The sequence below is a fragment of the Somniosus microcephalus genome, chromosome 1 (assembly GCF_052327205.1).
Source record: "Somniosus microcephalus isolate GS21.2 chromosome 1, FLI_Smic_1.0, whole genome shotgun sequence".
NCBI lineage: Eukaryota > Metazoa > Chordata > Chondrichthyes > Squaliformes > Somniosidae > Somniosus > Somniosus microcephalus.
Genome location: NC_140987.1, coordinates 351,767,815 through 351,782,106, shown reverse-complemented (window position 1 = coordinate 351,782,106; position 14,292 = coordinate 351,767,815). Strand labels below are relative to the sequence as shown.

Genomic DNA, 14,292 nt, shown 5'->3' with positions numbered 1-14,292 from the left:
AATTGAGATTAGTCCTGGGAGAAGGAGACAGACCATACCTTGGGGCCAAATATGTAACAACATGTCACAACCTGAGGACTGTTTAAAATTAAGACTGTTTAAAATTAATATTGAACGTACCAAATGAAGTAGAAAGACTGTTTAAAATTAATATTGTTTAAAAGTAATATTGTATGTACCCAACAAATGTCAAATCGATTGACACCTACAGAATGTTGGAAAACTGTACCTTTTTGCTATGTAAGCTTTGGCAATATGGTTCTCTGCAAACCTTCATGCCAATAAAGCATTTGAATTGGAATTGGAGAGAGACACTGACCACAGGGAGAGAGAGACACTGACCGTAGAGAGAGAAAGAGACACTGACCGTAGAGAGAGAGAGAGAGACACTGACTACAGAGAGAGAGACACTGACCACAGAGAGAGAGAGACACTGACCACAGAGAGAGAGAGAGAGAGACCTGTCAAAATTAAGAATAGTCCTGGGGGAGGGAGACAGACCATATCTTGGTGCCCAATATGTAACAACATGTCACAACCTGAGGAACAGTGAGTGACTAACGAGCACGCCCATAGCATATATACTCTAAAAATGTTTAAATTAATACCGAATGTACCCAACGACTGGTTTAAATTAATACCGAATGTACCCAACAACTGTTTTAAATTAATACTGAATGCACCCAACGAGGGTCAACGACTGTTTAAAATTAATACTGTCTGTACCCAACGAGGGTCAAAAACGTTTGACACCTACAGAATGTTGGAAACCTGTACTTTTTGTTATGTAAGCTTTGGCAATATGGTTCTCTGTAAACTTTCATGCCAATAAAGCATTTGAATTTGAATTTGAATGAGACACTGACCGTAGAGAGAGACACTGACTGTAGAGAGAGAGAGCCACTGACCGTAGAGAGACTTGGGCCCTGACAATAAATCCCCAAAAAAACAAAGTCCTTGTGTTCCAGCAAAGAGCCATACATCAGGGACCCAAAAAAAAATTCACACTAGGAACAACCAAAATTGAACAAACCACTAACTACACATACTTGGGCTTAAAAATCAGTTCTACGGGAAATTTCAAACTGGCTGTGAATGAACTGAAAGAGATAGCAAGAAGGGCTTTCTATGCCATTAAAAAATCAATCCAAATAGAAATCCCAATTAGCATTTGGCTCAAGATTTTCAAATCAGTAATTGAACCAATTGCACTCTATGGCAGTGAGGTGTGGGGACCGCTAACACAACAAGAATTTGCAAAATGGGACAAACACCCAATTGAGATCCTACATGCAGAATTCTGTAAAAGTATCCTCCGGACTCAAAGGAAAACCGTAAACAATGCATGCAGGGCAGAACTAGGCCAATATCCATTAATAATCACTATCCAAAAAAGAGCCACCAAATTTTGGAAACACCTAGAAATGAGAAACCCCCAATGCTATCATTACGAAGCCCTGAAATGCCTAGAGAGGACCATAAAGAAGAATACCCTCCGTCAACTAGTCCTGGGACTCAGTGAAGTAACTACTAACACTACTAACAATAACCAGCCCCAGGACAGTGACAGCGTAACACAAAGAATTCGACCCAACACAATCGTCGCTAAGCAAAAGGAAAAATATCTGTCATATTGGGCAGAAACAACAAAAACCCAAAGCAAACTCAATTGCTACTTGGCCCTAAACAGACAATACAATATGGCTGATTACCTGACCATGGTAAAGGATAGCAAACTGAGAAAAACTTTGACAATGTACAGACTTAGTGAATATAACCTGGCGATCGAAAAAGGTAGACACAGGCAGACCCGGCTACCAAGAGAGGACAGGATATGCTCTCACTGCAGTCAGGGAGTGGTGGAGACAGAGATGCACTTCCTCACAGCTTGTAGAAAATATCAGGGCATAAGGGAGAATTTCTACCCAAAATTCACAAAAATATGCCCGGAATTCAGAAATTTGAATGACGACCAAAAACTCCCATACCTACTAGGGGAAGAGAGAAATTGTGTAACAGTAGCGGCACACTATGTTACAGCTTGCTATAAACAGAGGGACAACCACTAAATATAAGAAAAGAGTATATATAAATTATATGAAAGTATATTTATACACTCAGGGATATATCTGTTTATACACTGTATGGATAGATCTGTATTTTTGTGAACAAACATGAATGTTTTTCGATGCTTTGGCAACATAAGATGTAACTTGTCATGCCAATAAAGCGATTTGAATTGAATTGAATTGAATTGAATTGAGAGAGAGACACTGACCGTAGAGAGAGAGAGACACTGACCATAGAGAGAGAGAGAGAGAGACACTGACTGTAGAGAGAGAGAGACACTGACCATAGAGAGAGAGAGAGACACTGACCGTAGAGAGAGAGAGAGACACTGACCGTAGAGAGAGAGAGAGACACTGACCGGAGAGAGACACTGACCATAGAGAGAGAGAGACACTGACCGTAGAGAGAGAGACACTGACCATAGAGAGAGAGAGAGACACTGACCGTAGAGAGAGAGACACTGACCATAGAGAGAGAGACACTGACCATAGAGAGAGAGAGACACTGACCATAGAGAGAGAGAGAGAGAGACACTGACCGTAGAGAGAGAGAGAGAGAGACACTGACCGTAGAGAGAGAGAGAGAGAGACACTGACCGTAGAGAGAGAGAGAGAGACACTGACCATAGAGAGAGAGAGAGAGAGACACTGACCGTAGAGAGAGAGAGAGACACTGACCATAGAGAGAGAGAGAGACACTGACTGTAGAGAGAGAGAGAGAGAGAGAGAGAGAGAGAGAGGTTTTGCTGTCTCCCACAGAACAGGGATTACAGCAACAACTAGACCTACTCGACAAATACTGCCAAAATTGGGCTCTAACAGTAAATCTAAAGAAAACCAACATCATGATTTTTCAGAAAAGACCCAGATGTCAGGAAAACAAATACCAGTTTACCCTCAGTGATACCACTATAGGACACACTATGAGCTACACCTACCTTGGTCTAACTATTACAGCATCAGGGAGCTTCAGCATAGCAGTGAATGCACTAAAAGAAAAAGCCCGAAGAGCCCTATATGCAATAAAAAGAAAATTCTACAACATCCAAATCCCAATCAAAATCTGGCTCAAAATTTTTGACAGCATAATCCTGCCCATTGCACTGTACGGTAGTGAAGTATGGGGCCCGCTAAATCACCAAAGCTACACTAAATGGGAAAAACACACAATAGAAGCCCTACATGCAGAATTCTGCCGAAGCATCCTTCGCACCCAAAGAAAAACACCAACAAATGCATGCAGAGCCGAACTAGGCAGATACCCACTGATAATAAACATCCAAAAACGAGCACTAAACTTCCTAAATCACCTCAAATCTAGCTCCCCAGACACCCTTCATTTCAAAGCCTTTCAGACCCAAGAGCTAAACCCAGAAAAGAGTCCCCTGAGTCAGCTGCTACTGAAACTAAGTACTCAGCCGGACCCTGACCAGCCCCAGACCAACACAGCCGTCCAAACACCAATCCGAGTGAACCAAATCATTAAAAAATGCAAAGAAACCTACCTGGAACATTGGAACAAAATAACCGAAAGCCAAAGCAGATTAGAATGTTACCGGGCCCTAAAAAGAGAATATAAACTGGCAGACTACCTCACGACCATCAGAGACACAAAACAGAGACAGACCCTCACCAGGTACAGACTAAGCGACCACCAACTGGAAATTGAAAAAGGCAGATACAAGAAATCCTGGCAGCCTAGAGAGAATAGAATATGCGATCAATGTCTGGCTGGCGAGGTTGAAACAGAAATGCATTTCCTCCTAAAATGCGAAAAATTCAACACATCAAGAAACATATTATTCAACAAGCTAAGCCAAACAACCCCAGATTTCAAGGAATTGGATGATCTGTCAAAATTGAGATTAGTCCTAGGAGAAGGAGACAGACCATACCTTGGGGCTAAATATGTAACAACATGTCACAACCTGAGGACTGTTTAAAAGTAAGACTGTTTAAAATTAATATTGAACGTACCAAATGAAGTAGAAAGACTGTTTAAAATTAATATTGTTTAAAAGTAATATTGTATATACCCAACAAATGTCAAATCGATTGACACCTACAGAATGTTGGAAAACTGTACCTTTTTGCAATGTAAGCTTTGGCAATATGGTTCTCTGTAAACTTTCATGCCAATAAAGCATTTGAACTGAACTGAAAAAAAACTGAGAGAGAGAGAGACACTGACCATAGAGAGAGACACTGACCGTAGAGAGAGAGACACTGACCATAGAGAGAGACACTGACCGTAGAGAGAGAGAGACACTGACCGTAGAGAGAGAGAGACACTGACCATAGAGAGAGAGAGAGAGACACTGACTGTAGAGACAGAGAGAGACACTGACCGTAGAGAGAGAGACACTGACCATAGAGAGAGAGACACTGACCATAGAGAGAGAGAGACACTGACCGGAGAGAGACACTGACCAGAGAGAGAGAGAGAGAGAGACACTGACCGCAGAGAGAGAGACATACTGACCATAGAGAGAGAGAGAGAGACACTGACCGTAGAGATAGAGAGAGAGAGACACTGACCGTAGAGAGACACTGACCGTAGAGAGAGAGACACTGACCGTAGAGAGACACTGACCATAGAGAGAGAATCAATACCGAATGTACCCAACGACTGTTTTAAATTAATACTGTCTGTACCCAACGAGGGTCAAAAACGTTTGACACCTACAGAATGTTGGAAACCTGTACTTTTTGTTATGTAAGCTTTGGCAATATGGTTCTCTGTAAACTTTCATGCCAATAAAGCATTTGAATTTGAATTTGAATTTGAAAGAGACACTGACCGTAGAGAGAGAGAGACACTGACAGATAGGAGAGAGAGAGAGACACTGACAGATAGGAGAAAGAGAGAGAGACACTGACAGGAGAGAGAGAGAGACACTGACAGATAGGAGAGAGAGCGAGACACTGACAGATAGGAGAGAGAGAGAGACACTGACAGATAGGAGAGAGACACTGACAGATAGGAGAGAGAGAGACACTGACAGATAGGAGAGAGAGAGACACTGACAGGAGAGAGAGGGAGAGACTGACAGGAGAGACTGATAGGCGAGCGAGAGAGAGAGAGAGAGAGTGAGAGAGAGAGGGACACAGACAGGAGAGAGAAAGAGAGAGAGAGAGGATAGAGAGAGAGACTGGAGAGACAGAAAAGAACACTGACTAGTAGGACAGAGAGAGAGAGGGAGTGAGAGGGACGATAGCAAAATACTGCAGATGTTGGAAATCCGAAATAACAACAGAAAATGCTGGAAAAACTCAGCAAGTCAGGAGTGAGAGGGAGTCTGACAGGAGAGAGAGAGAGAGAGACTGACAGGAAAGAGAGAGAGAGAGAGACTGACAGGAAAGAGAGAGAGAGAGACTGACAGGAAAGACTGACAGGCGAGAGAGAGAGAGAGAGAGAGAGACACTGACCAGAGAGATAGTGAGAGAGACTGGAGAGACAGAAAAGAACACTGACTAGTAGGACAGAGAGAGAGAGGGAGTGAGAGGGAGTCTGACAGGAGAGAGAGAGAGAGAGAGACTGACAGGAGAGAGAGAGAGAGAGAGAGACTGACAGGAAAGAGGGAGAGACTGACAGGCGAGAGAGAGAGAGAGAGAGACGCTGACCAGAGAGATAGTGAGAGAGACTGGAGAGACAGAAAAGAACACTGACTAGTAGGACTAAGAGAGAGAGGGAGAGAGAGGGAGTCTAACAGGAGAGAGAGAGAGAGACACTGACAGGAGAGAGATAGAGAAAGAGAAAGAGAGAGAGAGATGGACACTGACAGGAGAGAGAGACGGAGAGATAGAGAGAGACTGACCGGAGAGAGAGAGAAAGAGACTGATGAGAGAGAGAGAGAAATATGTAACAACATGTCACAACCTGAGGACTGTTTAAAAGTAAGACTGTTTAAAATTAATATTGAACGTACCAAATGAAGTAGAAAGACTGTTTAAAATTAATATTGTTTAAAAGTAATATTGTATATACCCAACAAATGTCAAATCGATTGACACCTACAGAATGTTGGAAAACTGTACCTTTTGCTATGTAAGCTTTGGCAATATGGTTCTCTGTAAACTTTCATGCCAATAAAGCATTTGAACTGAACTGAACTGAACTGAGTCTGATGAGAGAGAGAGAGAGAAAGAGACTGATGAGAGAGAGAGAGAAAGAGACTGATGAGAGAGAGAGAGAAAGAGACTGATGAGAGAGAGAGAGAAATAGACTGATGAGAGAGAGAGACTGATGAGAGAGAGAGAGAAAGAGACTGATGAGAGAGAGAGAGAAAGAGACTGATATGAGAGAGAGAGAGGGAGAGACTGATGAGAGAGAGAGAGAGGAAGAGCGACTGACAGGAGAGAGAGAGAGACTTACAGGAGAGAGAGACTGACAGGAGAGAGAGAGAGAGAGAGTGAAAGAGACTGGTGAGAGGGAGAGGGAGAGGGAGACTGACGGGGGAGAGGGAGGGTCATTTGCAGTTAGCAGGGGGAGGGACTCCTCCTGGACAGAGGCTGGCTTCAAGTTAGAATGCAATTATAGAAATTGTATCTATTGATATATATTATCAGGCACTCAGTGTTTCCTGAAGGGTTTTTCCGGAATGTCGGTCCCCTTCAGCTGCAGAGCCGTTCTCTATTTTGCGTCAATTTTAAGCACAAATGTATATTTAAATATTTGTAGTTCTTATAATCTAGGTACTGGTCACACATCTAAGTTATTCTGATGCCCTCGCTCTTTTCTGCCCATATTATTTCTGCCCATTTGATCTTGAATTCCACGTTTCCCCAAACAGTTCTAACCGTGCTGAATTATCCCGTGGCCTTCACCATTTAAATCTACCTGTTGTTATTTGTAACTTCGCCTTTTCTTTCGCTTGTAGATTACAAGGTTGAAAATTGATAGGAATCCTTTCGCCAAGGGTTTCCGGGATCCCGGGAGAAACAGGTACACACAAAAACCTACTTCTGGACTGATGCAAACCTGCTCAAACCGTACTGCTATCGGGATCAATTCAAGTGTTTTGCAATTACTTGAGTGTAGAGATATCGCAATGAGAGTTAGAACCACAGGTCCAGATAGCAACCTTTAGCCCATAAAGCCTCCCAGGTTTGTGTCGGGAGTGTTACGAGTTATCTTACACCTGGTAGGTATTTAGTTGTTAAAGACTTTTTCGGATGGTGATTTTTTTAAAGAATACATTCAAGGCAATCCAAGAGCTGTGTGTATCTGTGATATTACAGGTCAAAGCACTGTTAAAGCTGTAACCTGACATCTTGTATTTAGGGTGGGTCTGGAACGAGTGATGGACAGCTACCCCTGGAGACCCGTGGACTGTCGACCATCGCTAGACTTCCAAGCCTTCAACATGCAAAAGCCTGGTATGTGCCCTATCTCTGAATCTATAGCCATGTAATCTAAATAAAGTCTCAGTTCTTTAAATACATGAATCAAACTAAATATCTGCCTCTTCCAACATCTCCTTGTTTACTGTGTGGCAGCGCCATCCCCTCTTTGTGATAACTGTTCATCCAGTGCTTATAATGTGACCTGTGTCCGCAGACGGTTCCATTTTCATTCTGTGAACTTTTATTTTTTAGTTGGATGCTCCGACTCCCCTCTGGGAAACTCGTGCACCGGGACTCCCTCTTCTCTGAGCTCGGTGCTCTCTCCGTCCTGCTCGCCGCCCTTGTTTCACGTAACGGCGGGCTCCCTGGGAATGACCTGCCGAGACACTCACCTCTGCAGCGTGGATGGGCCGGTGTGTTACAAGGTTGGCCCGGCTCGCAGCCCGGGACCTCAGCGTTTTACCTTACCGGCTTACGACAGGCTGAGAGTCAACAGTTCGCCGCCCGACCTCTTCGTCGCGCAGCGATCCCCGCCGCTCATGTTCCGTTTCCCCTCCTTGTCCTCACTTAATACGCTGACTGCAAACCACGGGAAAAGCGGCAGCGGTCCCGACTTGCAGCTCACACCCAGTGTGACACTCTCTCACCTTCAACTGATGCATCCAGGCAGCACCATGTCTCACCAGAGTCAAGTGCACCAAGACTTGTACAGCGTGTCTACGCGGCGCCCTTACAGTTTCTACGGGTACAATGTGTCTGTACCTTCCAGACTGGCAGCCAGTCCATTTAAATTGGTGGCTCACAACACTTCAGCCTCTCCGAGTGCGAGCGCACTGGTGGCCGAGAGGAGTTTCAGAGATGGGAAGGCTGGCCAGTGGCCACAGACAGTCCACCATTGTCTCTGATACCTTAGCAGTCGAGGGGTTGGTGATTCCAACGGAGCGGGGAGACTTGGAACTGAATCTACTGAGACTGCAGCGCGAGTTCTGACTCTGGGTACCGGCGGTTGCCAGTGAGCTGTGAGAAGAAGACGGCGAAAGCATTGCAGGAAAGCACCGACAGCGATTTACGAACAGGAGCGGCCGGTCTTTGTGGCTTTAAAATGAACTAAATGCAAACAGAGCTGTTAGAACACGACTAACTCCTCACAACGTGTCCGAATTGAAGCGGAAATCACAGTGGAAATCCGTTGTAAATAAGGATGTCTGGGTTTAAGTTCGTTAAACAGTTCTTCGCCCTAAGAATCAGCAATAAGCACATGCTCTATATTTGGTTTTGAAAGAAAATAGTATGGAGAGAGAGCAAAGGCTAGTTTACATTGAAACACACATTTCGTTCGATTCTTAAAGTTCACACGAATCCTTCTCCATGATTTAATGGACCAGTATATTCCCAATATGGTTCTTTGGTAAGACTGGACCTATCTTAGTACAGTACACATATTGAATGTCAATTTGCAATGGAATCAAATGCCCATTGGGATCCTTAAAAAACCGAACATTAATCAGCAACACGAGTACTCCTTTAATCTGGCTCACACCTCTCGTGTGTGGGGCCACTGTTCACCACAATAAACTTTAAGACGTGGTTTATGAGTATCTCGATCTTTACGTATTTTTTGATCATTCTATAGCTGGGGTTTAAATGTTTTATGGCCATATTTTAACTGTCTACTTTATGCGCCTTTGAACGGCATACTCTTTAACACGCAGAAAGTACTGGCATGGAGTTTCAGAAAGGGTAGGAGCAGGGTGTTGGGGGGACTGATCCAACATCACCCGGGCCTGTTTCTGGTAATCGATGCTTATTGCAGTGCGGTTGGCAGTCTACACTGCAATAGTTTGAAGAGATCCATCTTCATAAAGTACCTGGTTTCCTAGGAGACCAGCACCCATCCAAACATATATAGGTGTCTCGCCTAGTGTACCTCTGTCACGCTTCAGATATCACACTTCAAAGTGTTAAAATTGTATTTAAAACAAGTCATTTCCTGTAGCCATTTATAAAGCCCCTGTCAATCTGTCGACTCCCTCGCCGACTGCAAGTCGCCTTTAACTGATTTATTCACAATTAGATGTTGGGACCTTACAGGGATGGGGCAAGTTAAGGGACGCTACAGATTAGCAGCAGAATCATTCGTTGGATGGGATGTACAAAGTCTGTATTATCTTGCTTACAGTGACAGACAGGAAAAGACCCAGCTTGTCCCACACAACTGAGGTACCTTGTGCATCACAATATATACACTCCCCACCCCTCCCGAAACCCGTGTAATCTCCTGGGAGATTACCACCAGAAACCTCACAGGAGATCTACTAAGTGCCAACTAGTGATGGACAATGGAAATATGAATCATTGATCGAATAATCTCTCCATATACGCAGGAATGTTTCTAATGATTGAGGTAGGGAGGTTGCCTGTTTTTTTCCTAATCTATTTCTAGTCCAAGTTAACGTGTACAATAAAATAAACATATTGGTTCTGAATGTCAGTGATTGGAACGGGCTCAGCGTTTCTTGTCCAGTTCTTTGCATCTCTTGCAGTATTCTGTTGACCTTGTGAGGATCGGTTACACACACTGACCAGGCAGTTGTTGGAAGAGTTTTCTGTGTTTGCACTGCACAGATATAGAACTTTTCTGAGCTAACGACATGTTTCTGTTGCAGTTTAAACTCGGATGGATCTGATTGTTTTCTTCAAAGCGGTCTGACAAATGTTAAAACAACCCAATTCATGTTTGTGCGATTTTGTTGCACCCAAAATGGCAACTGGGATTGCATTTCAGAGTAATTGGAGATGTGACAGGGCCACTTAAAATAGGGGTTCAGCTGGACTGTCCTCCTGTGTTGGCCTGCTGTTGTGCACAGCGGTAAAGAAAGGAGACACATCCTAACCCTTCTAACAGTTTGCAATGGGCTTCACACCGCATAAATCCGCGCTGTCACTTTACGCAGATACAGAGTACAAAAGGCACTGGGAAATCGATGAGAAATTTGTCGGATTTTCATCGGAGGAAAGCATGCATAAAATGCATTGTTTGGTTGGAAAAAAATCAGCCTAATATAGGAGAGGTACAAGGATATTGAAGAACAAGTGGCTCGGGAGGCTAGGGATCATTAACACCAAGTTTTACTGATTCCCGCCGATAAATTACTGGATCTTTTTGAATTGGTGAATTTGCAAACACAAAAAAATCCTTCTGTGTCTGAGAACCCCCCTCCCCCCCAACCCCGAAACTTTCCATTTTTTAAAACCAAGAGTTGGATCTGGAGACGCGTGTGTGCACTGGATGTGTGATGTTAGCACACACTCGTGCTCTGTGTGCTATGCTGACATCACAGATCCGATGTGCCTACATCTCTGGACCTGATTTTTAGCAGGAAAATAAATGCATTTTTGAATTTAAAAAAAGAAACGTTGATCCGGGTCTTCTTGAAGTAAAGTTGTGAAGAATATATACTTTATATACTGTAGCAAGTATAAGCCTTTCACTCCGAGTTAGGTATGGGGCAAGGACAGCAGTGGACTGACACAGTGACCATACTGACAGTCCCCCAAGTTCATTAAATCAAAGCCTTGGCTTGTCGAAATAATAGGTCATATCTTAATATATTCCTTTAAACTAGGACTACAACTCATAACAGCGACCAGAAGGCACTTGCCTTTATATGGGCCCTATCCCGTCTCCAAAGTCCCAATGGGCTTCACCTACAATTGAATTGCAGTTTTTTGTGTTTACTAATTCATCAACTCAAAATAATTCAGGAATTTATCGGTGGAAATCATTGTTTACTAAAAGCACAATTGCAATAGTTTCCCTCTGCATAATCTTCATGATACGCTTATCAATTACTTCATAAAAGGTGATGAGTCGAAGAAGAGATGATGAGTCGAAAGAAGAGATGAATAAGGCTTTTATTAGCTAAGAAGAGACCATGCTTCTTCGTGAGTGACTGAACAAGTCTGAACGAAACCCACACAGTGGTGGGTGGAGTCAGCTGAGGCATGCCTCCATACACAGCGCCACCCAGAGGTGGCAATATACTATACAGTGGTTTACCACATTCACCCCTTGTTTAATGTGAAGTCCGGCGGGGTGAAGGGTACTACAAGTTAAGTCTATCAGGAGGCCTTGTCTGACGTCCTGATCGTCGTGGTGGCGGCGGTGGTGTTGCAGCATCCGACGTCGGGTCTGGTGTCTGGGTGGTTGGCGAAGATTCCTGGGGCTTTGGCATGCCGTCTGCAGGGGTTGGGTTGGGAGGGGTGGTGGGGGATAACAGTGGTAAGGGGGATAACGGTGGTAAGGGGGATAACGGTGGTAATTCAGGGGTACCCGAGGGTGCGAGATCTCGTATGGAGACCGTGTCCTCCCGCCCGTCTGGGTATGTCACCCAGGCATACTGGGGGTTGGCGTGTAGGAGGTGCACCCGCTCAACCAGGGGGTCCGTTTTATGCGTCCTCACGTGCCTCCGCAGTAGGACGGGCCCAGGAGAAGTCAACCATGCCAGTAGCGAGGTTCCCGATGTAGACATCCGGGGGAAAACGAACATTTTCTCATGAGGGGTCGCATTAGTGGCAGTACAAAGCAGTGACCGAATGGAGTGAAGCGCTGCAGGGAGGACCTCCTGCCAGCGGGAGGTCGGAAGGCCCTTAGATTTTAGTGCTAAGAGGACTGCCTTCCAAACCGTCGCGTTCTCCCTTTCCACCTGGCCGTTCCCCCGGGGGTTGTAACTGGTGGTCCTGCTCGTGGCGATACCTCTTGTTAGCAGGTACTGCCGAAGTTCGTCGCTCATGAACGATGAGCCCCTGTCGCTATGTATATAGCTGGGGAACCCGAACAGAGCGAAGATGTCATTCAGACACTTGATGACCGTGGTACTGGTCATGTCTGGGCAAGGGATGGCAAAGGGGAAACGGGAGTACTCATCAACTATGTTGAGGAAGTACACATTGCGGTCAGCGGAGGGGAGGGGCCCTTTAAAATCGACGCTCAGGCGTTCGAAGGGGCGGGTGGCCTTGATCAGGCTTGCTCTGTCCGGCCTATAGAAGTGCGGTTTGCACTCGGCGCAGATTTGGCAGCTCTTGGTCATGGTCCTGACCTCCTCGATGGAGTAGGGCAGGTTACGGGATTTGATAAAATGGAAAAACCTGGTGACCCCCGGGTGGCAGAGGTCATTGTGGAGGGACTGCAGCCTATCACTCTGCGCGTTGGCGCATGTACCACGTGATAGGGCATCTGGGGGCTCATTGAGTTTCCCTGGCCGATACAAGATATCATAATTGTAGGTGGAGAGTTCGATTCTCCACCTCAAGATCTTGTCGTTCTTGATTTTACCCCTCTGCTTATTATTAAACATAAAAGCTACTGAACGCTGGTCAGTGAGCAGGGTAAATCGTTTCCCGGCCAGGTAATGCCTCCAGTGACGCACCGCTTCTACAATAGCCTGGGCCTCCTTTTCGACGGAGGAGTGTCTCGTCTCGGGGCCCTGGAGGGTCCTTGAGAAAAAGGCCACGGGTCTGCCCGCCTGGTTAAGGGTCGCGGCTAGGGCGAAGTCGGAGGCATCGCTCTCCACTTGGAAGGGGATGGACTCATCCACCGCGTGCATTGCGGCCTTCGCGATATCGTTCTTGATAAGAGTGAAGGCTGCACACGCCTCTGGTGTCAGGGGGAAGGAGGTGGCTTTGATGAGGGGCCTGGCTTTGTCTGCATAGAGGGGCACCCACTGGGCGTAGTAGGAGAAAAACCCCAGGCATCTCTTCAGTGCTTTTTGGCAGTGGGGAAGGGGTAGCTCCATTAGGGGGCGCATTCTGTCGGGGTCGGGCCCGATGACTCCGTTCTCCACCACGCAGCCGAGGATGGCCAGGCGCTTGGTGTGAAACATACATTTTTCCTTATTGTACGTTAGGTTCAGCCGTTGGGCCGTACGGAGGAAATTTGCTAGATTAACGTCGTGGTCCTGCTGGTCGTGGCCGCAGATGGTGACGTTATCCAAATAGGGGAAGGTTGCCCGCAGCGCGTTCTGGTCAACCATTCGGTCCATCTCCCTTTGGAAGACCGAAACCCCGTTGGTGACGCCGAAGGGGACCCTAAGGAAGTGGTAGAGGCGGCCGTTTGCCTCGAAGGCAGTATACTGGCGGTCCTCATGGCGGATGGGCAGCTGGTGGTATGCTGACTTAAGGTCGATGGTGGAGAATACTTTGTATTGCGCAATCTGATTGACCATATCAGATATGCGAGGGAGGGGGTACGCGTCCAGCTGGGTGTACCGGTTTATGGTTTGGCTGTAGTCGATTACCATGCGGCGTTTTGCAGTGGTTTTAACGACTACAACCTGGGCTCGCCAGGGGCTAGTGCTACCTTCGATAATGCCCTCCTTCAAGAGCCGCTCCACCTCAGAGCTGATAAAAGCTCTGTCCCCGGCACTGTACCGCCTGCTTTTGGTAGCGATGGGTTTACAGTCGCGGGTGAGGTTAGCGAACAGGGGAGGGGGGGGGACTTTTAATGTGGAAAGGCTGCAGGTGGTTTGCAGCGGGCGATTTAAAAGTTGTTGGTTGCAGACTGTGAGTGGGGGGAGGGGTCCACCGTATGCTAGTGTGACACTCTTAAGGTGGCACTGAAAATCCAACCCTAGCAGGACGGCAGCGCAAAGACGGGGCAGGACTAGCAGTTTAAATTTTTGATATTCAGTGCCCCCTACTGACAGGGTCACCACACAGTAGCCGCTGATGTCCATTGACTGGGACTTGGACGCCATAGAAATGCGATGGTGCGTTGGCAGAATCGTGAGGGAGTGGCTACGTACCGTGTCGGGGTGGACGAAACTCTCTGTGCTCCCGCTGTCGATCAGGCAACTGGTGGCGCGGCCGTTTACCGCGA

The 14,292-nt window shown here is 46.0% G+C and overlaps 1 protein-coding gene across 1 annotated transcript in view; it reads left to right on the top strand.

Moving 5' to 3' along the window:
• Nucleotides 1–9,920, top strand: part of LOC147124968 (T-box transcription factor TBX22-like) — a 57,759-nt gene extending 47,839 nt beyond the window's left edge. Inside the window, exons 6-8 of the mRNA XM_086007313.1 lie at nt 6,950–7,014; nt 7,354–7,448; nt 7,668–9,920. Coding sequence (XP_085863439.1) covers nt 6,950–7,014; nt 7,354–7,448; nt 7,668–8,320 — 813 coding nt within the window. The 3' untranslated portion in view covers nt 8,321–9,920. The remainder of the gene's footprint in view (nt 1–6,949; nt 7,015–7,353; nt 7,449–7,667) is intronic.
• The last annotated feature ends 4,372 nt before the right edge of the window (nt 9,921–14,292 follow it).